We start from the raw sequence: 23,622 nt of genomic DNA, 5'->3' as shown, positions 1-23,622 counted from the left end.
TATTTCCACTCCTTATTAACGTATGGATTAGACCTATGGGGTGACGCCGCGGATCGCGAAAGGGTCTTCAAATTACAGAAGCGCGCAATTCGTGTAGTCGCCGGCGTCAAATGGGACCACCCAGCCAAAGAACTGTTCATTAGCAACACAATCTTAACTCTACCCTGCCTTTATATCCTAGAGGTAGCTAAACAGGTAAGGCTTAATTTCGAACAGTTCCAGTCTAATGCTGCGGAACCCAAATACGACTTTAGGCACCGCGACGAACTTCGTCCACCCCGTACACGGCTAGCGAAATCTAAAAAATGTCTGCACACAATCGGCCCCAAAATCTATAACCGTGTCTCTGAAGACATTAAAACTGCGAATAGCAATAATTCATTCGTACTGAAACTTAAAAAATACCTAGTCTCTGCTGCCTACTATTCGTTGAATTAATTCTTCATTTAGGAATGGCACATGAGGGCTGCACGTAATATTAATTTATAATAAATAATGTACCTATTGTAATATTGATAATTACATGTAAATATAGTAATTTAATTTAAATATAGAATAGTAATTATTTATGACATGTAAAATTGTAATTTTATTTATAAATATTTGAATTGAATTGAATTATTGGGAATATTGGCAGATGACTTATGACCTGTAAGCAGTGGCGGATTTCCCATAAGGCACAGTAGGCACGAGCCTAGGGCGGCAAGATATTAGGGGCGGCAAATTGTGACAAAAAATTCGCTGATGATAACAAGAAATAACTCAAAATTACGCCATACATAGAGGGAAATGCTTGGAACACAATTTTTGACTTCGTAACTTTGTTTGAACTAGTTAGGAGGTGAACATATCAAAAATTCAAACGTCCCCGGCCGTATCCCTTGAGTCAGGGGTAGAGGGGGGTTTGAAGGTCCCATTTTTCAGTTTTTCGCTTATATCTCGGAAACTATGTTCTAACGACATGATCATTATACAAAATGAAAGTTGATTAAATTTGCTATAAGTTTTTCGATATCTTGAGGGCCCTCCACACTTGTGCGCGAATCGCGGTGCGAAGCCGTCGACGCCGTGGCGTCGATTTCGCACAATGTTCACGGCTTGTTACCCGTCTTTTGTCGGTTTTTCGGCCCGCGTCAAAGGAAGCGCGAAGCGCGAACTTGCAAGACTCCACATTACACACTATTTTGGCTCATCAGTTGCATTGCAAGATAAATATTAATTAGGTACTTATACCTATTATATATAGCGGCTATATTTTACGGTTTACAACAAAACAAAATAAAAAAATAGCTACAGCAAGTATGATGCCATATATAAATGACAGTTAAACTTGATCAGCTGATGCTTTTCAGCCATCTTGGCGCGAACTAAACTGCGAAATCACCGTGAAGTTTGCGAGTGTGGAGTCATACGTCAACGTCGCGATATGTTCGCTCCGCGAAGTCGCGCCGCGATTCACGCACATAGTTTAGAGGGGGGCTTGTATAGTTTTCGAGATATCCGCTCTTGAAAAATGTAATTTTGCATTGGTTTTGCTTTAATAATATTCACGGTGCTTACGAAGAAAGGAACCCGAAAGATTTTAACAGCTTATTACTGATCATATTTAAAGACTAAAATGTACTTTCTACTTCTCTGGAATTCGCTGGAGGCCAAAACAGGGAAAAAAATGTTAGTTATTCTTGTTTCTTATTAAAAAAAAACTTGAATGTTTTTGTACATAAAAAGTAAATGTTATGTATGTATGTATGTATAAACTCTTTATTGTACAAAACACAAATTTAATTTGTTATTGGTAAAACTGTCACTTAAAATGAATAAGTAAGTAGTTGTTTTTTTTTGTAAAACCAATTTTTTTGCAAAGCGTTACTAGGTACATTCTGACATTTATCAATAAGGATAATATAGCTTGTCAAGCATATCTTGTCAGTAAAAAAAGGCGCGAAATTCAAATTTTCTATGGGACGGTATCCCATCACGCCTACATTTTTCTAATTTGCCGCCTTTTTCTACTGACAAGATCTGCTTGACCAAGTATATGTACCTAGACTACGTCGCAAAGTGGCAACATCGCTATCGTAAATGCGTTTTAGACGTTTTGTTTTTTAATTGGTAATAACTGGTTAAAATCTTATGGATGCATAGTTTCTGAGATATAATAAGCGAAAAACCGAAAAATGGGACCTTCAAACCAGACTGCAAATCCGCCACTGCCTGTAAGTGTTAATTGTACTGACCTCGCGGAGCCCCTCGTCCATGGACAGCAGGCTGTCGATGAGGGAGCGCAGCAGGCCCTGGTTGCTGAGCGCGTCGATCCAGTCTGTCCTCGGGTCTATGTCTATGAGGAGTGTAACGCTACACGTGCTCACCTCGCGGAGCCCCTCGTCCATGGACAGCAGGCTGTCGATGAGGGAGCGCAGCAGGCCCTGGTTGCTGAGCGCGTCGATCCAGTCTGTCCTCGGGTCTATGTCTATGAGGAGTGTAACGCTACACGTGCTCACCTCGCGGAGCCCCTCGTCCATGGACAGCAGGCTGTCGATGAGGGAGCGCAGCAGGCCCTGGTTGCTGAGCGCGTCGATCCAGTCTGTCCTCGGGTCTATGTCTATGAGGAGTGTAACGCTACACGTGCTCACCTCGCGGAGCCCCTCGTCCATGGACAGCAGGCTGTCGATGAGGGAGCGCAGCAGGCCCTGGTTGCTGAGCGCGTCGATCCAGTCTGTCCTCGGGTCTATGTCTATGAGGAGTGTAACGCTACACGTGCTCACCTCGCGGAGCCCCTCGTCCATGGACAGCAGGCTGTCGATGAGGGAGCGCAGCAGGCCCTGGTTGCTGAGCGCGTCGATCCAGTCTGTCCTCGGGTCTATGTCTATGAGGAGTGTAACGCTACACGTGCTCACCTCGCGGAGCCCCTCGTCCATGGACAGCAGGCTGTCGATGAGGGAGCGCAGCAGGCCCTGGTTGCTGAGCGCGTCGATCCAGTCTGTCCTCGGGTCTATGTCTATGAGGAGTGTAACGCTACACGTGCTCACCTCGCGGAGCCCCTCGTCCATGGACAGCAGGCTGTCGATGAGGGAGCGCAGCAGGCCCTGGTTGCTGAGCGCGTCGATCCAGTCTGTCCTCGGGTCTATGTCTATGAGGAGTGTAACGCTACACGTGCTCACCTCGCGGAGCCCCTCGTCCATGGACAGCAGGCTGTCGATGAGGGAGCGCAGCAGGCCCTGGTTGCTGAGCGCGTCGATCCAGTCTGTCCTCGGGTCTATGTCTATGAGGAGTGTAACGCTACACGTGCTCACCTCGCGGAGCCCCTCGTCCATGGACAGCAGGCTGTCGATGAGGGAGCGCAGCAGGCCCTGGTTGCTGAGCGCGTCGATCCAGTCTGTCCTCGGGTCTATGTCTATGAGGAGTGTAACGCTACACGTGCTCACCTCGCGGAGCCCCTCGTCCATGGACAGCAGGCTGTCGATGAGGGAGCGCAGCAGGCCCTGGTTGCTGAGCGCGTCGATCCAGTCTGTCCTCGGGTCTATGTCTATGAGGAGTGTAACGCTACACGTGCTCACCTCGCGGAGCCCCTCGTCCATGGACAGCAGGCTGTCGATGAGGGAGCGCAGCAGGCCCTGGTTGCTGAGCGCGTCGATCCAGTCTGTCCTCGGGTCTATGTCTATGAGGAGTGTAACGCTACACGTGCTCACCTCGCGGAGCCCCTCGTCCATGGACAGCAGGCTGTCGATGAGGGAGCGCAGCAGGCCCTGGTTGCTGAGCGCGTCGATCCAGTCTGTCCTCGGGTCTATGTCTATGAGCGAGTCCATGCAGGCCAGTGCCACCATACGGCACGCGTCGTGCCCGGCTCGAACGCAGTCCGCGCCTAATGAGACAAATAATACGTTATCTTCTGTGCTTCTTATCATAAAACATATGTTATTTTATTCCTCGATTTCTTGGAGAAAATGACTTTCAAACGATTGGAACTGGGAGATTTAGCCAGTCACGATATGCAATTCATATCTATGTAAAAGCAAGCGAGGACTCCCAGACGAACAAAATAAATTAAATTAAATACAAACCTATGATACTGTAAAGATTGACCCCATAATATTTGATGTCATCGATGAGCACGGTCTTCAGCGAGGACTCGTCCCCGGTGCGGCGCGCCCGGGACGCGTCCAGGCGGCGCACGTACGTGGCGTCCTGGTCGTGCTCCTCGCCCCGCTGTTTCACGTTCACTATGTTCAGCAAGTTGAGCAGCGCCCCGTACAGGTTCACGCGGAGCTTCGGGGACCGGTCGCCCGACACGAGTATCCACGAGAGGATCTTGTGCAGGATAAACTTGAGCGGCAGAGATTCGGTCGGCGTCCGGCTCGAGCCGAAGAATGTCGCGTCGAAGTCTGAGGATTTCGTGTCGGATTCCTTCCTTTGCGACATGTAACAGTGCCTCAGGTTCACCAGGAGGAGCAGAACAGTTCCCGAGGCTAGGACTCCCAGTTGTGGTGTGACCGGGGGATCCGCGTCAGGTATTTTGTTGAGGAGGTCTCGCAGGACGCAGATGAGGAGGTTCTTCTTGGCGTCGAGGGTGAGCAGGTCCCGGGGCGCGACGCAGAAGATGATCTCGGTGAGCTGGCGCCACGAGTCGTAGTAGTGCGTGAGCGTGGCCGCTAGGTTTCGCTGCTTGTTCACGTCTGTGACGTAGTCCAGCACCTGGAATTATAGTTTTATGAATCTAAAGTTGAAAAGTTTCATTACTCCGCTTAATAAACATTGAATACCAGCAAAAGTGTATTTTGAAGGGTGAATTGCCAACGATGGTGAAACATACCTTCTGTATCTCGGCGGAGACTAGCGCGCGTTGCGGCTGCGACACGGGCAGCGCGGCGAGGTCGCGCGCCAGCAGCGCGTGCACGCGCGGGACCGAGATGCGCTTCGATGATGGACCTACAAGACGTTGGCAAACTTTATTTTGGGTTTCACCTTGCAAAATATACACATTACACGATACACACTATGGAGATTTAAGAAATACTTTTTTGGATTCCGTCGTAGGTATTATTTTAATCCGGATACTCTTAGTGTGAGGTCGAAACGAATCAATTTTGTTTATTTTACTTTTCAAACCTTCATTAGTATAAAACTCGCAATTCAATTATAAGTTTACAATCTTGTTATAAATAATACCACTATCTAAACCTATAACTCACCTAACAGCCGTTTGCTATCCGATGAAATCAGTTGAAGTTTGAATTTATTAGATAGATATTATAAAGTTATAGTATTTTTCAAACAACAGGGTACGCTGACAGATATTATGCCGATTCAGTAAAATTTTGCGTTTTGTGGTTATAACTTATAACTTGTATGGAGATGACACCCGTCTCTGTTAGCCTACTCATCGTGAAAAAGACTATAGTAATGTAAGTATGTAAGTGGTTACCTGCAGGTATATCACAGCTGGCTATAGCCTGGGCGAGTAGTGTGGGGTTGAACAGTTCCCACTCCGGCTCCGGGGGCGGCGGCGCGGACACGGGGAGCGCGCTGAGACACCTCCGGAGCAAGCAGCCCTCTCCTTCCCATTCCTATGAAATATAAACTAGTAGTTCGCCCCGAACTGTGAACTCGCGGATGCATTTACCTATACCTTAACCATGACCAATAAAACGACATCCACGACGACTTTTATGACATACTGCATGGCCGCCATCTTGGAATCCAAAATGGTCATCATTTTCGAAATCAGCGCCCCCTAAAACCTATAAAACGACATCCATGACGACTTTTATGACATGGTGCATGGCCGCCATTTTGGAATCCAAAATGGTCATCATTTTCGAAATCTGCGCCCCCTAAAACCTATAAAACGACATCCATGACGACTTTTATGACATAGTGCAAGGCCGCCATCTTGGAATCCAAAATGGTCATCATTTTCGAAATCAGCGCCCCCTAAAACCTATAAAACGACATCCATGACGACTTTTATGACATGGTGCATGGCCGCCATTTTGGAATCCAAAATGGTCATCATTTTCGAAATCTGCGCCTCCCAAAACCTATAAAACGACATCCATGACGACTTTTATCACATAGTGCATGGCCGCCATTTTGGATTCCAAAATGGTCATCATTTTCGAAATCTGCGCCCCCAAAACCTATAAAAGGACATCCATGACGACTTTTATGACATAGTGCATGGCCGCCATTTTGGAATCCAAAATGGTCATAATTTTCGAAATCTGCGCTCCCTAAAGCCTATAAAACGACATCCATGACGACTTTTATGACATAGTGCATGGCCGCCATTTTGGAATCCAAAATGGTCATCATTTTCGAAATCTGCGCTCCCTAAAGCCTATAAAACGACATCCATGACGACTTTTATGACATAGTGCAAGGCCGCCATCTTGGAATCCAAAATGGTCATCATTTTCGAAATCAGCGCCCCCTAAAACCTATAAAACGACATCCATGACGACTTTTATGACATGGTGCATGGCCGCCATTTTGGAATCCAAAATGGTCATCATTTTCGAAATCTGCGCCCCCCAAAACCTATAAAACGACATCCATGACGACTTTTATCACATAGTGCATGGCCGCCATTTTGGATTCCAAAATAGTCATCATTTTCGAAATCTGCGCCCCCCAAAACCTATAAAACGACATCCATGACGACTTTTATGACATAGTGCATGGCCGCCATTTTGGAATCCAAAATGGTCATCATTTTCGAAATCTGCGCCTCCTAAAACCTATAAAACGACATCCATGACGACTTTATGACATAGTGCATGGCCGCCATTTTGGAATCCAAACTGGTCATCATTTTCGAAATCTGCGCCCCCCAAGACCTATAAAACGACATCCATGACGACTTTTATGACATAGTGCATGGCCGCCATTTTGGAATCCAAAATGGTCATAATTTTCGAAATCTGCGCCCCCTAAAGCCTATAAAATGACATCCATGACGACTTTTATGACATAGTGCATGGCCGCCATTTTGGAATCCAAAATGGTCATCATTTTCGAAATCTGCGCCCCCTAAAGCCTATAAAACGACATCCATGACGACTTCAATGACATAGTGCATGGCCGCCATTTTGGAATCCAAAATGGTCATAATTTTCGAAATCTGCGCCCCCTAAAGCCTATAAAAGGACATCCATGACGACTTTTATGACATAGTGCATGGCCGCCATTTTGGAATCCAAAATGGTCATCATTTTCGAAATCTGCGCCCCCTAAAGCCTATAAAACGACATCCATGACGATTTCAATGACATAGTGCATGGCCGCCATCTTGGATTCCAAAATTGTCATCATTTTTGAAAAAAATCTTTAAAAAAAAACCATATTATAAATGTGTAAAGCTTTGGATTCCTCCGAAAACGGTGCCGTCATATGACGGCCGTCATATAGCGGCAGCAAAAGACGGCCGTCTTTACGGTGGCGACATGTGGAAAGTACCACGGCGTCATAACACACCGTTATCCACCAAGGTCAAAGCGGCAAATTTGAAAAATGTAGGCGCGATGGGATAACGTCCCATAGAAAATCTGAATTTCGCGCCTTTTCCTACTGACAAGATTTGCTTGATCATCTATAATTTACTTGGAGGATGAAATATCATCAGAATAGGAAAATAATCGTAGTACGGAATCATTTATTCAAATCTCGTGTCATTTATTCAAAATGGCGTCACCGCTATCTAATAAAACGTTCACGAAACTATCGACAAGGTCATGACGGCCGTCATCTTACGTTACGTTGACAATCAACGTAACGTAACGCCGTCTAGGAAACCGCGCCATCTTGTTTACATAGACAACGTTCTAGTGACGTCAGTCAACGCTATATAGCGGCCGTAATATGACGGCACCGTTTTCGGAGGAATCCAAAGCTTAACAAACCGAGCACTTTCATTTAATACCAAACTCGACCGTATACCTTCTTGCAATTAAAATGACCAGAATAGCAAGACCCCTCATAAATGGCTGTTTAGCATTTTAAGCTCTTCTAGCTCAATAACCTCTTGTTCGAGCCTGCACAAAATTTAATGACTAAAATATTATGCCCTCAACTATACGTTCACCCAATTTCATTTAAATTAGAACAAATTTACTTAAGTTATTGAGTATCAAACTATCATCTGATAGTTCAGCTTAAAAACATCGAAATGCCGGGACGTGCCCCTAGCCAGCAGTGTGTTCAAAGTCGAATGTAAGAACTTCACTTCGCTTCGCTCGCTCGTTCGATAAGATTAGTTCGTATTATAGGGTAATTCGCCAGTAACTAGCCACTGGCGAATAACTGGCCACCCTAAACTAAAGAAAAATTCTATTCACCTATAAACAGAATTAATTTTAGTACAAGGTTTCAATAACTGGCCAGCCTTTAATAACTTGCCACCTTATACTAAAATGAATTATGTTTATAGGCGAACAGGATTCATTTTTAGTTTAGGGCGGTCAGTTACTGGCGAAATACACTATTCACTTAATAGTCGGTCAAAAGAATTGTAAACAATGTACCTACAAATCAGTTTATTTTTAAGAAAGCAAATAATATAAGTGGGTTAATCAACTTTTTCTTGTCACACGTTGCTATGGTTACGGTCTCCTGAGTCACTGTTAAAATTGTAGGATTCTCATATTTAAATTAACCAAACTTGCATTTTATGGTAGTTGTAAGACCTTTCCATAATGGGTCATCTACTGAGTATGTTAGTAGAACATGGTACAGCAGTTTTTCTAACAATCTATGCTACGTACTATTGTCTCCTCGCTGATGGGACAGAATAACAACAAGAAATAGTTGATTGACCCAAGTGATCGATGTTGACATGACAGATGCATGGATAAGTACCTGCGGGCGGTTGGTGGCGGCGAGCGCGCGGAGCAGCGCGCTGATGGCGGCGTGCTGGCGCGCGCAGCACGCGCAGCCCACCTCGCTCGCGCATGCGCGGAGCACCCAAGAGCGAGACGACAGGGTGGCTACGCACGCCGTCTGGAAAAAAACAAGCGGTCGGTGAACTATGTACTTCAAAATGGCGGCCAAATAAGGGTGTCCAATTTCTTTGTCTAATGTATATTGCGTCTCACTCGATATTAAGCAAAGTGTCAGATGCGAATACTCATCGGATCAAGATATTGGACGGAATACCATCCTAAGTAACCACGTGGACCGAGTGGGAACGAAACACAATCAGGAATAAGAATAATTACTTTATAATGACAGCCGAATAGAGAGATACGATACGTCACCTGTAATTTGGTACGACAATATCAAAAGCGAGCAGGCTATAGTTAAAGTAAACTTATATATAAACGGCGTTATTCTTAAACGTCTAAGTTAATCAGCTGATGATCGTCGTTTGTCCCTCTCTATGGCATAACGACAGAAAAGGACAAACGACGATCAAGTAATTAAGTTAACAGCCGTTTATGATAAGCCTCATAAGCTGAAACTAATGTTAAAAAAGTACTGCTTGAACTGACTAAGTAGTAAGTCAAAATAGAATTATATAAATATAAATTAGATTAAAAATAGTAACAATAACGTCATTGATGTAATTAAGGGAAAACCTCTCACTTAGCTAATAATTTATTATAGTGTAGATTAGGTTAAGTTTCCGAAAATATTGTACATTCTTATTTATAATAAACAGTTTAATTTTTAGGGTTCCGTAGCCAAATGGCAAAAAACGGAACCCTTATAGAATCGTCATGTCTGTCTGTCTGTCCGTCTGTCCGTCTGTCTGTCCGTCCGTATGTCACAGCCACTTTTCTCCGAAACTATAAGAACTATAGTGTTGAAACTTGGTAAGTAGATGTAGTTTTTTTTTATACGTCATAAATCACCTAAATACGGAACCCTTCATGGGCGAGTCCGACTCGCACTTGGCCGTTTTTTTTTTTAATAACGCCATAATTAGATGAGACAGTGTGTACCTGCAGGTTGGTGGTGGCGCGCACGTGTCTGGACAGGAAGTGGTCGCGGGCGCGCAGCAGGCGCAGCGCCGGCGCCGACGTGTTGGCGCGCGCCACCACCCAGTACACCAGTCTGTAGCAGCTCTCTATCAGGTCGTCGGCTTGCCTGTCACATACAAACAGTACACTTAGGGCCCATTTAGACGATGCGAGTTTCATTACATTGCGGGTTTTGATCGGTCGATTGAATTGGACGTAACCAACAATCCGCAATGTAACTAAAATCGCTGCTAGGTGTCCGTAATAATTAAATCAACTCAAATTATGTATTCTGAATATTTTGAAAGTAATTCCGTAATGTCATCAAATATTGTAAAAAGAGAAGAGCCCCATTTATGGCTTACACACAAGTTGATGCTGTTAAGTGGTGAAAGTTTTGAGTCATCCAAAGGCAACTAGCCTTTCAAGGCTTACATTATGGTAATAGATCACCCACACCGCTGTTCAATATACGTCGACGCACAGTTTACGCAGCAATATTTATGACAAAACGCAACGTGTAAAACGAGTGTGGTGTGATCGGTCCCTTATGGTCGAGAAATGATTGCGTCAATGCTTAAGACGACAGGCCTTAGTACCTTTTACAGTACATGGTGCTACTTTACCGCTCTAATGCGGTAATTACCACAATACGTGCTTATGTCATTAATTTAAAGGGTCATATGCACTGTATTGGCAAGGTGCGCAGTCAGTGGAGGGGGAAGTGGCGCTGATCGTCACAAACACAGGTAATCTTATGGAATGTCTGACATTAGTACTAGCGGCAGCCGCTTGAACTAATTTTACTCCATAAGATTTAACGTAGAAAGAATGCCAAAATGAGGGCAGCACCAGTCGTGCACCTAGCGAATAACGTTGTACAATACACGTGCGAAGAGGTAATTCGCAACTTGTGTCGACTTAAAACACTCCATTCGGTGGTGTGTCAATCTTGTTGCGAATTTCCTACTTTTCGCACTTGTAGTATAATGTACTAATCTGTTTGTAGCATATATTTGTGTGATTACCTCTCGTGGCTGTTCTGTCCGGCGATGTGAGCGTCCAGAATGTCGAGCACGGAGTGGAGACAGGTCCGCGGGCTGCCGCCCACTCCCGGCTCGTGCAGCACGCTGCGCGAGATCTAGACACGAGAACAGAGTGGTATCATAAGGGTTATACAGGGTGGCGTATTCAGATCGGTCAGTATGGGAAAATCTGAAACTATAAGACATACGACGATCTCTTCTTAGGAACCATGTCATCGATTTTAGTAACAAGAAAAACTGCATTCATACATTTAAAAAAAATGTGTACTCAGCTCGGGAATCAAACCCGGACGTTTTGAAAAAAAAAATCTAAAATTATTTCTATTTAGATATCGATTGTGTAGGTCTTAAGCAGTAAATGTTACTATGAAACATGATGTCTGAAATGAATAAAATGCATTGTTTTCATATCCTTTAATTTATTTTAGTATGTTTTCGAAATGGCCACCATTTTTTTCAATACATTTTACATAAAAAAAATTTAAATGTATGAATGCAGTTTTTCTTGTTACTAAAATCGATGACATGGTTCCTAAGAAGAGATCGTCATATGTCTTATAGTTTCAGATTTTCCTATACTGACCGATCTAAATGCGCCACCCTGTATACTATACAACTGTTAGAATAGAAAAATGTATAAATATTTTTTAACGTAAACACGTAGATATAAATAAAGTGCTACGAAATGGTGTCAGCATGTGGCTGGCGACTTCCAGCGCTGATCTTCCGATAAGACCATCAAATTCAGTTTTTCATATTAGTAGCATACGAAAGAGAAGTCGATAGGTGACCACAGTCTAAAATAATACTTTAGCGCTCTCCTTGCCACCTTCCTACACCGCACAGCGGGACTAGCACATGATTAGCGCGACAGTATCACGCGGCGAGATAGACTACAAGTCTTTTTCCTAACTATCACTACATAGTATAAAACAAAGTCGCTTCCCGCCGTCTGTCCCTTGCACGCTTAGATCTTTAAAACTGCGCAACGAATTTTGTTGCATTTTTTTTTAATAGATAGTGATTCAAGAGGAAGGTTTATGTATAATTTGTTAACCGGTGCGAAGCCGGGGCGTGTCGCTAGTATTAATAAAAGAGGGACGGGTAGTTTATATCGCCGCGTGATACTGTCGCGCCAATCACGTTCTAGTCCGGCTGGTTGAGATCGGATCTCGTATCACTAAGCGCACGCACTGCGGTTTTTAAAAAGCGGTTCCGCTACCGCAAAAAATGTAACGTACGGCATTCTTTATAAGCGCACGCACTTGCGATTTAAGAATGCCGTTACATTTTTTGCGGTAGCGGAACCGCTTTTTAAAAACCGCAGTGCGTGCTAAAGCTTTGGATTCCTCCGAAAACGGTGCCGTAATATGACGGCCGTCATATAGCGGCCGCAAAAGACGGCCGTCTTTACGGTGACGACATGTGGAAAGTACCACGGCGTCATAACACACCGTCAGCCACCAAAGTCAAAGCGGCAAATTTGAAAAATGTAGTCGCGAAGGGATAACGTCCCATAGAACATTTGAATTTCGCTCCTTTTCCTACTGACAAGATTTGCTTGATCGTCTACAATTTACTTGGAGGATGAAATATCATCAGAAGAGGAAAATAATCGTAGTACGGAATCATTTATTCAAATCTCGTGTCATTTATTCAAAATGGCGTCACCTCTATCTAATAAAACGTTCACGAAACTATCGACACCGTCATGACGGCCGTCATCTTACGTTACGTTGACAATCAACGTAACGTAACGCCGTCTAGGAAACCGCGCCATCTTGTTTACATAGACAACGTTCTAGTGACGTCATTCAACGCTATATAGCGGCCGTCATATTATGGCACCGTTTTCGGAGGAATCCAAAGCTTAAGCCTTACGTCTTCATGTTTCTGGTAGCCAAGCAGCAGGTGCGAGAGGTTGGGCGCGGCGCTGGGCAGCGCGTGCTGCAGGATCCCCACCACCAGCTCCTTGGCGCGCCGCACGCCCGCGCCCGGCGCCGCGGCCCGCTCGTCCGCGTCCAGGCATTCCACGAACCAGTGTCTGCAATATTACACTGTTATCAGGGGGGTGTCACTCCGCAGTTTAGGTACATTTGGCCGGCGCGCCCATCGGACAGGCGTATGGCAGTGGGCTGCCGCTCGGCGCGCACGATACTCGTGTCACGCGGCGCCCGCGCTAAATTGAAAATACACAATGGCTTCGAAACTTACTCCGCGAGAATCAGACATGCTATTTTCGGATAAAACATGTATGTGTACATAATCAACGTTTGTAATTCCTACATATTTATCTTAAAAACAATAAATCAGTGGGTATAGGTATAAAAACTTGTCGAGTGATAACCCCGTGCCGACACTCACAGCTCGGTCATAAAACTGCGACGCGCAAAGGAGATTCACGGTTCGTGCGCGGTTATAAGTTTCAATTTTGCTTGCAGGCGGCGATATAGGTGTAATTTTATACCTAAACCTGACTTTTGTGAAGGGGTGAATTTTCTGTACGGTAGTACTATTAGTTATTCTGTGCTATTATACTGGAATGGAATACGAGTACATAAAGGAATTAGTTAAGTATAACAGTTTGAGGCATTCATGTCGAGCCGCGCACGTATTGTGATAGTAGATTGTTAAACGAGGGGTGAAAGGCAACATTTTCGCCTCGGACTATTGGCGCTCTCCCTGCGTTCGAGCACCAAACTACCTCGGCAGAAATGAGTGCCTTTCACCCAAGTTAAACGCTCTACTTTTCATTGCGAATATGAGGAAAGAAAAATGCATGTGATTTTAAAAAACATACTGAGTATAATTTTTAATACTTCTCGAGGTCACTTTCAATTAACAATTTAGGTAAAAGAATCGTTATTTATGGAATAAGGAGTTAAAAATCTGAATGGAAATTGTATAATAAATCCATTTAAAAAACCAAATATCAATTGTTTTATCTTAAAAAAAATGAATAAATCGTACTTGGAAAGTTAAACACCTCTTAGAACAACAATGACCCTCTTAATTTCAGAGCGTGAGAAATGAAAAAAAAAAATAAGGGCTACTGATAGTCAAGAGACATAGACTAGGAATCCTCTAGACTGAGTTTAGAGCAATTATTTCATGAAACCGATGCTGCCAAAAATACGGGGGTGCGGGGGGACGAGGTGAGCGAATCCCGTGCCGTGATTGATCCGTTCAAAGACACCGACCAATCACGGCACGGGATTGACTCGAAGATGGAGTAAAACTACCGTATAAGTGGCAGAGGGGGTAGCGTTACTATGCTCAGTCTAGAGGATTCCTAGTCTATGTCAAGAGATGTGTTATAATGACCGTATCTCCCGGGCCCTGTGGCCGGCGTGTTCCTGCAGATGTCTCGCCGCGGCGGGCTCGAGCAGCGCGCGGGCCAGCAGCGCGGCGGCGCGCGCGGCGCACGAGGGAAGCGAGGAGCCGTGTGCCAGCACGCGGCACACGTGCGTCAGACGATCGTTTCCATTCGGGCCCGGCTCTGCAATAGTACATTATTGTCGAGGCTCGGAAGTAGCTGAGGATTCGTTTTGAACGGACGACCTTGGGAGTCCGTTTAATTGAATCCGAAGGCATGTAGCCTTCCAGCCGAGTCATATATAGTGCTTTTCTCAAAAATGGTGCAAGAAATAGAAATATTTTACAGAAGTAACGTTTTAATTTTCACAGAAAAAAGTAAAAGCATTAAAAAGATTTGCTTTGCCGCCTTTAAAAAAAATGGAAGTGTATTTTTCTGCTGAAAATACGTCAACCTATTTGAGACACCTAAATAGTCGCGGTACGCGCGATCATCTGTTTGGCTGTTTAACGGACTTCATTTGATATGGCCATTTAAAGTTTTAAAAAGTTTGGAGATCGTTAAATAATGGAATTTGTATGCAACATTGCAGTCCCGAAATCGAGACTGCAATGTTTTTAACTTTTTAATTTTTTGACTGACCATAAACTACGCACTTCGCGACCAATTTTTTAACCGGCAACGTCGACTTTGCCGTCCATTTTTGAGAAAAATATCTTTTATAAGTCAGGACATTTAAATGCTGCGTCGCTTCATCAATATGAATGCCGATCTCATAATTATTATTGTCACTTAACAACCGTACGACACGTCCAGGGTGCCGATACAGTACCCGACTGCTAATTAATTTTATTAATTTAAATAACCACCATCTTAAATTATGAAAAAAGCGGCCAAGTGCGAGTCGGACTCGCCCATGAAGGGTTCCGTATTTAGGCGATTTATGACGTATAAAAAAAAACTACTTACTAGATCTCGTTCAAAACAATTTTCGGTGGAAGTTTACATGGTAATGTACATCATATATTTTTTTTAGTTTTATCATTCTCTTATTTTAGAAGTTACAGGGGGGGGGACACACATTTTACCACTTTGGAAGTGTCTCTCGCGCAAACTATTCAGTTTAGAAAAAAATGATATTAGAAACCTCAATATCATTTTTGAAGACCTATGCATAGATACCCCACACGGGTTTGATGAAAAAAAAATTTTTGAGTTTCAGTTCGAAGTATGGGGAACCCCAAAAATTTATTGTTGTTTTTCTATTTTTGTCTGAAAATCTTAATGCGGTTCACAGAATACATCTACTTACCAAGTTTCAACAGTATAGTTCTTATAGTTTCGGAGAAAAGTGGCTGTGACATACGGACGGACAGACAGACGGACAGACAGACAGACATGACGAATCTATAAGGGTTCCGTTTTTTTGCCATTTGGCTAAGGAACCCTAAAAAACACATACAGAAACATATAACTTACCCAGAATCAGTTTGGACAGCCCCAATATTAGCACCGAGCGGCCGGCCTCGCTTGCGCTGCGCACCAGAGCTCGCTCGAGGGCCAACGCTCGCTCCAGTATCGTCAACACGTGAGTGATGCATTCCTCTAGGTATTGCTAGAGCATACAATCGATTATTGATTATAGAAAATATGTTGTCTAAGAAAAAAATGTGTGAAAGAAGGTAAGCGATTTTGACATGTCTTTTAATTGAAAAACACTTTTAAAAAATCAATAACTATTATTTATGAAAGCAGAAGACTATAAAAGATCGTATAAGATTCATAATTGTTACATATTTACCGTAACTTATTTTTAAAATGTGTTTTTCAATTAAAAGACACGTCAAGATTGTTTACCAAATTTCTAATGCTAAAAAAATGAAGTATAGGCTAGAGTTGTGCCGTTCTCGAGAAAGTTCAATGTTTAATATGACAAATAGTTTCCTCGTTTTCCATACAATACAAAACTCTAATCCAGGCTGTTCAATAGCTTGTCGGCGCCTTATCTTTTGCGGCAACTGAATAGGGAATATTACGCGAAACTCTGCGTAGGGGGCGCCACTCCCACAATAAGTCACAATCTGAGGGTCTATCGCAAACGAGAGAGTCGAAGTTTTGTTATCTAACCTCTCTATCAGTCTTGCATATTCGAGCGATAAAGAGGCAGTTAGCCGAGTTTCGATTTCGCGTTCCCGGTAAGCCCTTTGTAAACAAACCGCCTTGATGTATCAATGTCATATTTGATTGTCTGTGAATAATTATCAAAAAACAGTTTAAGGTACAGTATGTATAAGTTACTCTATGGTTTACTAGAGGCGATAGCGCCGTACCCTGTCGGCAAAACATTGCAGTAATACTCCCTATCGTGTAACGTAAACTGTAGACCTCAGCTCAACGGTTTGCCGGTCCCGGAGCTCACACCGTTACGCGACACATATTATGTAAGTAAATTCTATTTTTTCAAATATTTATAGTATCTACAAATACAAATATACAAATACATATAAATACATATATATAAATATATACGTATTTCATACATACATACAAAAATCGCATTTTGCTCATTTTGTCTTACTCAGTGAGCAAAATGCGGTTTTGCTCACTGTTTTTAAGTAGCAAAGTACCCTTGTTCGAGCTGCTGAGGTGAAAAAGATTTTATCTATCTATGTACCTCCTGTCGGTCCAGCAGGGCGGGCACCTCGTCGAGCGTGGCGAGCGTGAGCCGCAGCAGGTCGGTCGGCTCGTGCAGCTGCGCCAGCACGCGGCAGCCGGGCGGCGGCGCGCCGCTCGGCTCGCGCTCCGGCGGGGGCAGGTCCGACGGCGACGGCGAGTACCGCTCCAGCCAGATGGTAAACAGCTCGTAGCAGAGGGACAGGATCTGGAGGTACACATGCGGTCAGATTTGGTCACTAGACATGGGTAACTCCGGAGTGATAGATAAAAAAGATATATATCTTTCTCGTTTCATGAATCACTCTTCTTGTCTTTACGAATCCGAATGTATCAGTATATCCGTACGTCTCACTCCCTCGGCGACGATTTATGAAAGCGATAAACGAAGTCTCGGTCGCGCATCGACCGAAGTAACACGAACGAGCGACAGCGGTCGTTCGGACGGATTCGGACGCGTCATTATAATTAACTACTCTCTCTCTCTCATGACTCAAAGTCAGCAAGTGCCGATGTTGCGAGCGGGAGGACTGTTACACACGGATATAAAGATATAAAAGAGTGATACATATCCCAATGATAAAAAGATATATATCAATCTTTTCCCTCTACTGACACATTTCGCCCATGTCTATTGGTCACCGAGAAGACGTCTAAACTCGGAGTCGTCACATCGGCGATTGTCACATTGACTGCGAATCTTCGATCAACACGGAAGGGATGCGGCATTCGCACTATTTCCCCTCTGCCTAGGTACGAGATCAACTGATCTAGCGCGGGTAATAAAACTAGTTGCGCTCGGATTTTTAACTGGACCGAGTCCAGACGCGCGAGTGAACACGGCAGCAGAAAAAATGCCCAATTGCTCGGTTTTTTTGTTGTAAAAAGAGGTCGGGGACGTCAAATTTACAAAAAGAAGGTGTTACATTTCACACGTAATATTTTTTTTACATGTCATACGTTTAATTATTTTTAAACACAATTATTATATTTTAGTCTCATGTGATTGCTGGATTTATCGATTTTTCTCGCCCAGTACAAATTGCGGATCGGTCGAGCGACAAATCCGACTTCTCATCTCTTGACGAAAATGTGTTAGTGTGCGTGTTGTGACACTTGTGACTCGTCCGTACACAAAAACAGGTCGAGGTGTGCAAGATTTGTCTGTGTAGGGTGTCATTTTCTACGTATTTGTGTCGTCATTACAGATTGGATTTTGTATGCAAGCGTGTGAGAAGTGCGACTGTGTGCACGTTCCCCCCCGCGAAAAATGGTAGAATGATTTGAATGTGAAGATATCGCTTGGGCCTATCCCTTCCGACCTGTCGGAAGCCCGTGTTGATCGAAGCCATAGAGAAATATAGTAAGACAAGAGTGCTCACTCCATACATCAGTTCAGACTATTAATTTCAGTGCCTACATCTAGCATCGAGTAGCCGAACTATCAGTACTGCTACTTGACAATAGATGTAGCTCCTACCGGAAAGTCTTATCTCAACAGCATAAGACTTTCCGGTCGGTGCTACATCTATTGTCAAGTAGCAGTACTGGTAGTTCCGCTACTCGATGCTAGATGCTAATAGTCTTTTTGGTACTAAAACTGATGTATGGAGTGAGCACTCTATGTCGAAGCTGCGAATGTATAAATCGGGAGATGCCGACCTGGTGTCGTTGTGAAGGTTTCTTGTAGGGGCGGTGCGGCGCGGCCAGCGCCACGCGGGTGACGTGCTGCACGTAAGGGTCCAGCCCGGGGACCCGCGCCCCGGCCCCCAGCGAGCGAGGCAGCGGAGCCGCCGAGCACAGCGATATCAGGAGCTTGAGGAACGCGATGGTTAGCGGATATTCTTCCATTCGGGTCTCGATCTAAAACGGAAATTAGCAGTTTAAATTCCTGACAATACGATTGTCTGGGTTGCGCCATAGAGAAAAAAAAAACTATAGAATGCTCACTCCGTACATCAGTTCAGACTATTTCAGTGTCTACATCTAGCATCGAGTAGCGGAACTATCAGTACTGCTACTTGACAATAGATGTAGCACCGACCGGAAAGTCTTATCTCAACAGCATAAGACTTTCCGGTCGGTGGCGACATCTATTGTCAAGTAGCAGTACTGATAGTTCCGCTACTCGATGCTAGATGCTAATAGTCTTTTTGGTACTAAAACTGATGTATGGAATGAGCACTCTATGTATTTTTTTCTCTATGGTTGCGCGTAGCGTAGACCGAAGTGTTTGAGACCAGTGGAGCCAAGCTTGCTAGTTGCTATCCTAAATTCTATAAAATATGGCTTAAAGTATCAAAACGTGTCATAAATATTCAACTAGCTATGAATTAATTTATTAGACTACAGATTATTATAGATGTTATGTAAATTTGACCTCGTTGAGGTCGGCCTGCAGCCCTCGACCGTCGCCGACCAGCTGCGCGGCCTCCAGGGCCGCCCACACGCGGGCCGCGGGCCCGGGCGCTCCGCCGAGTGCGCTCAGCGTGTCGCAGAGGGCCGCTTTCAGCTGAATGGGGATCTGGCAGCACATCAGACCTGGGACAAAAATATAATACTTTACATTTATGCGTTCACCACACAGCAACAATACGAGTCAGTACACGTTCAGCCTTAGAACCTATCACGCGTGTCCTCATTTGCACTATCATTCATAATGTCGCGCTTTTATAGTTAGTATCTTAATATCAATAAAGTGTTTAATTTCAGCTATATTGTGCAGCCCATACAGTAACTAAAATCGCATGCGAGTCGCGCGCCGTCTAAATGAGCCCATACAGTATCAAGTGATATTTCGTCCATAATTTCCAAGTGACTAACGAAATTTGTTTTGAAACCCACACGCTCAGCGTTTGGCCGCTAAATTGGCCGTCAGGAGAGGTATATTGTTGAATAATTTTACGGTTTAGACTCACTTGTTTTAAGTCACTCGCGCGACATGTTTCGGAGAGCCTAGGTCTCCTTTCTCAAGCACTAACAGTGCGAGCAGCGTTCACGACGGTCGTGTATCGCGTATATTATAGTTATTGTATTTTGACGACCGGTCTGGCCTAGTGGGTAGTGACCCTGCCTGTGAAGCCGCGGTCCTGGGTTCGAATCCCAGTAAGGGCATTTATTTGTGTGATGAGCACAGATATTTGTTCCTGAGTCATGGTTGTTTTCTATGTATTTAAGTATTTGTATATTATATATATCGTTGTCTGAGTACCCACAACACAAGCTTTCTTGAGCTTACCGTGGGGCTTAGTCAATTTGTGTAATAATGTCCTATAATATTTCTTATTTATTATTTTATTATTATTTATTATTGTTGTTGTGTTGTGTGAGGTATGTGGTTACTCACCGAACATGGTGTTGGTGGCGTCCCACTGCAGCGTCTCGCATACGGCGGCGCTCGCGGCGGCGTCCTCTCGAGCCACGGCCGCTATCAACTTCAGTGCCGCTATCATTGCTTCCACCTGACACAATAAGGGCGGGTTGCAATTCAATTCAACAGTGGTTACTCAAATGAGTACGTCTGAATGTCTGTCAAGTTAAACCAGTTTTGAAGTGCTTCCCTCGAATGCGGCTGACCCAATATCAATATGAATGGGTTGTATCATTACCGTCTGTCATCGATAAAGGATGCAACGTTCGCTGCTGGATAACGTTGATCAGTTGGCTAATTGTGGTTGGTGCAACTGGCCCTAAATTGATTAATAAACTTGATCGTATTACTAGCAATCTTCAAAATATAAGAAGTAACGGATTAAAGCATGGTTAAAAGCGATCCATTGATGTAAAAACCATAAGATAAAATCTAACAAATGTCGTGCCCTCGAGTTTGACAGATAAAGAACAACGCAGTGTTTTGTGGTAACTGCATGAATCGTCAAACTTTTGACAGCCGGAGTTACCACCTAAAGTTCGAAACCGTATATAGCAATCGACATCTACATTAGATGTCAAATTCGAAGCAAGAATTTTTCCTAAGCCATTACTGTACTTCTGATTCTATGGCACCATACCCACTGCATTCTGGCAAATAAATAATTTGTATTTGTATTTTTTATTTAGACATATAATACTATCAATGAATCCTTGCTAAAGGTTGGAGAAGAGCCGTTATTTCCTATTATAAATTTTCAAGTTGTACTTGTGAGGTAAGGCAGGGGAAACCTAAAGCCAACACTAGTCGTAACGTGGTTCAGGGATGTTGCGGATGCAGATTTTTTGACATCCGCGGATGCGGATGCGGATGCAGGTATTTAAAGGCACACATCCGCGGATGCGGATGCGGATGTCAAGATTAGGTACTTAGAAAACGTCAAATATTACATTTTTAGTATTTTTTTTATTAAAAAAACGAAACGTTTAGTATTTGAGCAAGAATATAGGTGCGTTATATTTAATAAACAGTAACTTCACCGACTTTCCTGGATCTAAACGATTTCGTTATAGGTAATGACGAAATTACCTAGCACTTACGCCGCCGCTAAGACGTCCCTGTACCGACTTGTTCGACATCCGCATCCGCATAAGCTCCGCATCGATTTTATGCGGATGCGGATGTTGAAAATAATGCGGAAGTTCCGCGGTTGCGGATGCGGATGCGGATGTTCGCAACATCCCTGACGTGGTTACCTCTTCCTGCCTGACGAGCATGTGGCCGGGCCTCGCGGCGGGCGTGACGACGGCCGAGCCGCCGAGCGCCGCCGCGTGCATGGTCTCCGAGAACGGCGCCAGGTCCGTGCGGAGGTGGCTGCGACACACAACGTTATAGGTGAACCAGGATCTATTGAGGGTGCGCCATGTTGCGGAATTTCACTGGAACTCATTTTTTCATACAGGGTGGCCAAATAAGAGGTATACACTTTATTTTTGAAATTTTATTCTATAAAACATAAAAAATATTAAGTATTCCTTGTTAAATATAATATGTAGGGTCAGCAATTACACATGGAAAATAATGTCAGACAAATGTCCACCTCTAGCAGCATGGCAGATGCGAACCCTTTTCATCGCGTTTTTCATCACTTTTTCACACATTTCTGGCGTTATCTCAGCGACAGTGTTTCGAATATTTTGTTTTAATTGCTGAAGGTTCGTTGGCCTATTAGCATAGACACGTCCCTTTAGATAGCCCCACAGAAAAGTCAGGAGCTGTTAAATCAGGCGATCTTGGGGGCCAGTCAATGTCACCGTTTCTCGAATATAATCGACCGGGAAACGTTATTTTTAATGTTTCTATTGTTTTTAATGATTAAAACACGTTGTTCCGTCGTAAAACGCTCCATAATAAATTTGCCGTATCTACACAAACTAATTTTCATGCAATAACTGTCATATTTACCGCCAAAATAAAATGGCGGCAAAAAAAAGTTGTATACCTCTAAGTTGGCCACCCTGTACTATATTACTGTTATCATATATTACTGGTCAGGCTATACATTACGGAGCGCAAGTCAACTGTAGGGGGCAGCACAGCGGCCCCTCTTGATTACGGTGTTATACTTTGGTTTTTTTTAGCATTAGATAGAAGGTAAGCGATCTTGACTGGGACTTGATTAAAAATCGCCATTGAAAAATAAGTCACAGCGAATATGTTAGAATTATCAATCATACGCGATCTTTTACATTATCTTGTTTTCATAAGTAATACAAAGTATACAAACTAATTTTTCTACTCGTCGACTGCAATGCTTGAATTAAGACTTCGTATACCAAAGTGAAATCGCATACTTTTTCCACTATGGGACCCCTACTCAACTATAATATTCATTTCGATACAGTTTAGTCAACTATAATGAAATTGACCAATCAATCGAAAGCGCGGAGTAAGTACCAGGGCCTCATGAGTTACGAGAAGGTGTCGTTGACCAACCGGCCGGGGGCGCGGGGCGCGGGGCCGGGTCGCGTACGAGTATGAAGGTATCGCGGCTGCTCGCGCATCTTAGCTGTATACTTTTGGTTTTTTTACCTACATATATGATTCTTCTACTAGTTTTAAGTATTTTTTTTGTTGACTCGTAGAAAAAGTATTGTATACAATAGTGATATAATCAAGCTTTTCAGTCGAGTACCGTGTTTAGGCAACGAAGCTTGCTGAGTTGCCTAAGTAAGGTACATTATATCACGATTGTATAAAATACTATTTTTAAAGCGTTTTTCATTATTTTTTAATGAAAAAACAATTGTTTACCTTCTTTCTAATGCTAAAAAAACGAACTATAGCTACCTTAGGAAACTAACTCACCATCGGATCTGAAATGTGACTTGGAAAGTAACATAGTTGTCTCACCAGTGGTACCGCCTGAGCGCGGAGAGCAGATGGTGTGCGGAGAGCGCGTCGCGGCGCGACAGCAGCGCCCACGTGTGCTCGGGCACGGCCAGCGAGGCCAGCGCGCGCAGGTACCCGGGCAGCAGCGCCGGGCACACCAGCTCGCCCGACAGCCGGACGAACTTGTACAGGATGGTGGCGCGCCCGCCCGCTGCGGACCTGCACACAAGGTGTCACAGAATAAATAATACTACATACTGGGTACAGAACAGAGATGGGCAAAATTTATTCGAATGACGAATAACGAATGAAAATAACAAAATTTATCGCGAATGACGAATAAAAATTTCGGATGATTATTCTTATTTG

The 23,622-nt window shown here is 43.9% G+C and overlaps 1 protein-coding gene across 1 annotated transcript in view; it reads right to left on the bottom strand.

The window, feature by feature from the left end:
• LOC134660717 (nuclear pore complex protein Nup205-like) overlaps nt 1–23,622 on the bottom strand; it is a 45,294-nt gene that overhangs the window by 6,181 nt on the left and 15,491 nt on the right. Inside the window, exons 13-28 of the mRNA XM_063516499.1 lie at nt 23,275–23,472; nt 21,618–21,735; nt 20,338–20,452; nt 19,372–19,532; nt 18,654–18,854; nt 16,993–17,199; nt 15,798–15,933; nt 14,327–14,501; nt 12,884–13,046; nt 10,985–11,097; nt 9,939–10,083; nt 8,854–8,994; nt 5,423–5,564; nt 4,811–4,926; nt 4,062–4,692; nt 3,690–3,862 (exon numbers count right to left, since the gene is read on the bottom strand). Coding sequence (XP_063372569.1) covers nt 3,690–3,862; nt 4,062–4,692; nt 4,811–4,926; nt 5,423–5,564; nt 8,854–8,994; nt 9,939–10,083; nt 10,985–11,097; nt 12,884–13,046; nt 14,327–14,501; nt 15,798–15,933; nt 16,993–17,199; nt 18,654–18,854; nt 19,372–19,532; nt 20,338–20,452; nt 21,618–21,735; nt 23,275–23,472 — 2,935 coding nt within the window. The remainder of the gene's footprint in view (nt 1–3,689; nt 3,863–4,061; nt 4,693–4,810; nt 4,927–5,422; nt 5,565–8,853; nt 8,995–9,938; nt 10,084–10,984; nt 11,098–12,883; nt 13,047–14,326; nt 14,502–15,797; nt 15,934–16,992; nt 17,200–18,653; nt 18,855–19,371; nt 19,533–20,337; nt 20,453–21,617; nt 21,736–23,274; nt 23,473–23,622) is intronic.

The sequence above is a fragment of the Cydia amplana genome, chromosome Z (genome assembly GCF_948474715.1).
Source record: "Cydia amplana chromosome Z, ilCydAmpl1.1, whole genome shotgun sequence".
In the NCBI taxonomy this organism is placed as follows: domain Eukaryota; kingdom Metazoa; phylum Arthropoda; class Insecta; order Lepidoptera; family Tortricidae; genus Cydia; species Cydia amplana.
The sequence above is the reverse complement of the archived record's forward strand: the minus strand, read 5'-3'. Positions and strand labels throughout refer to the sequence as shown.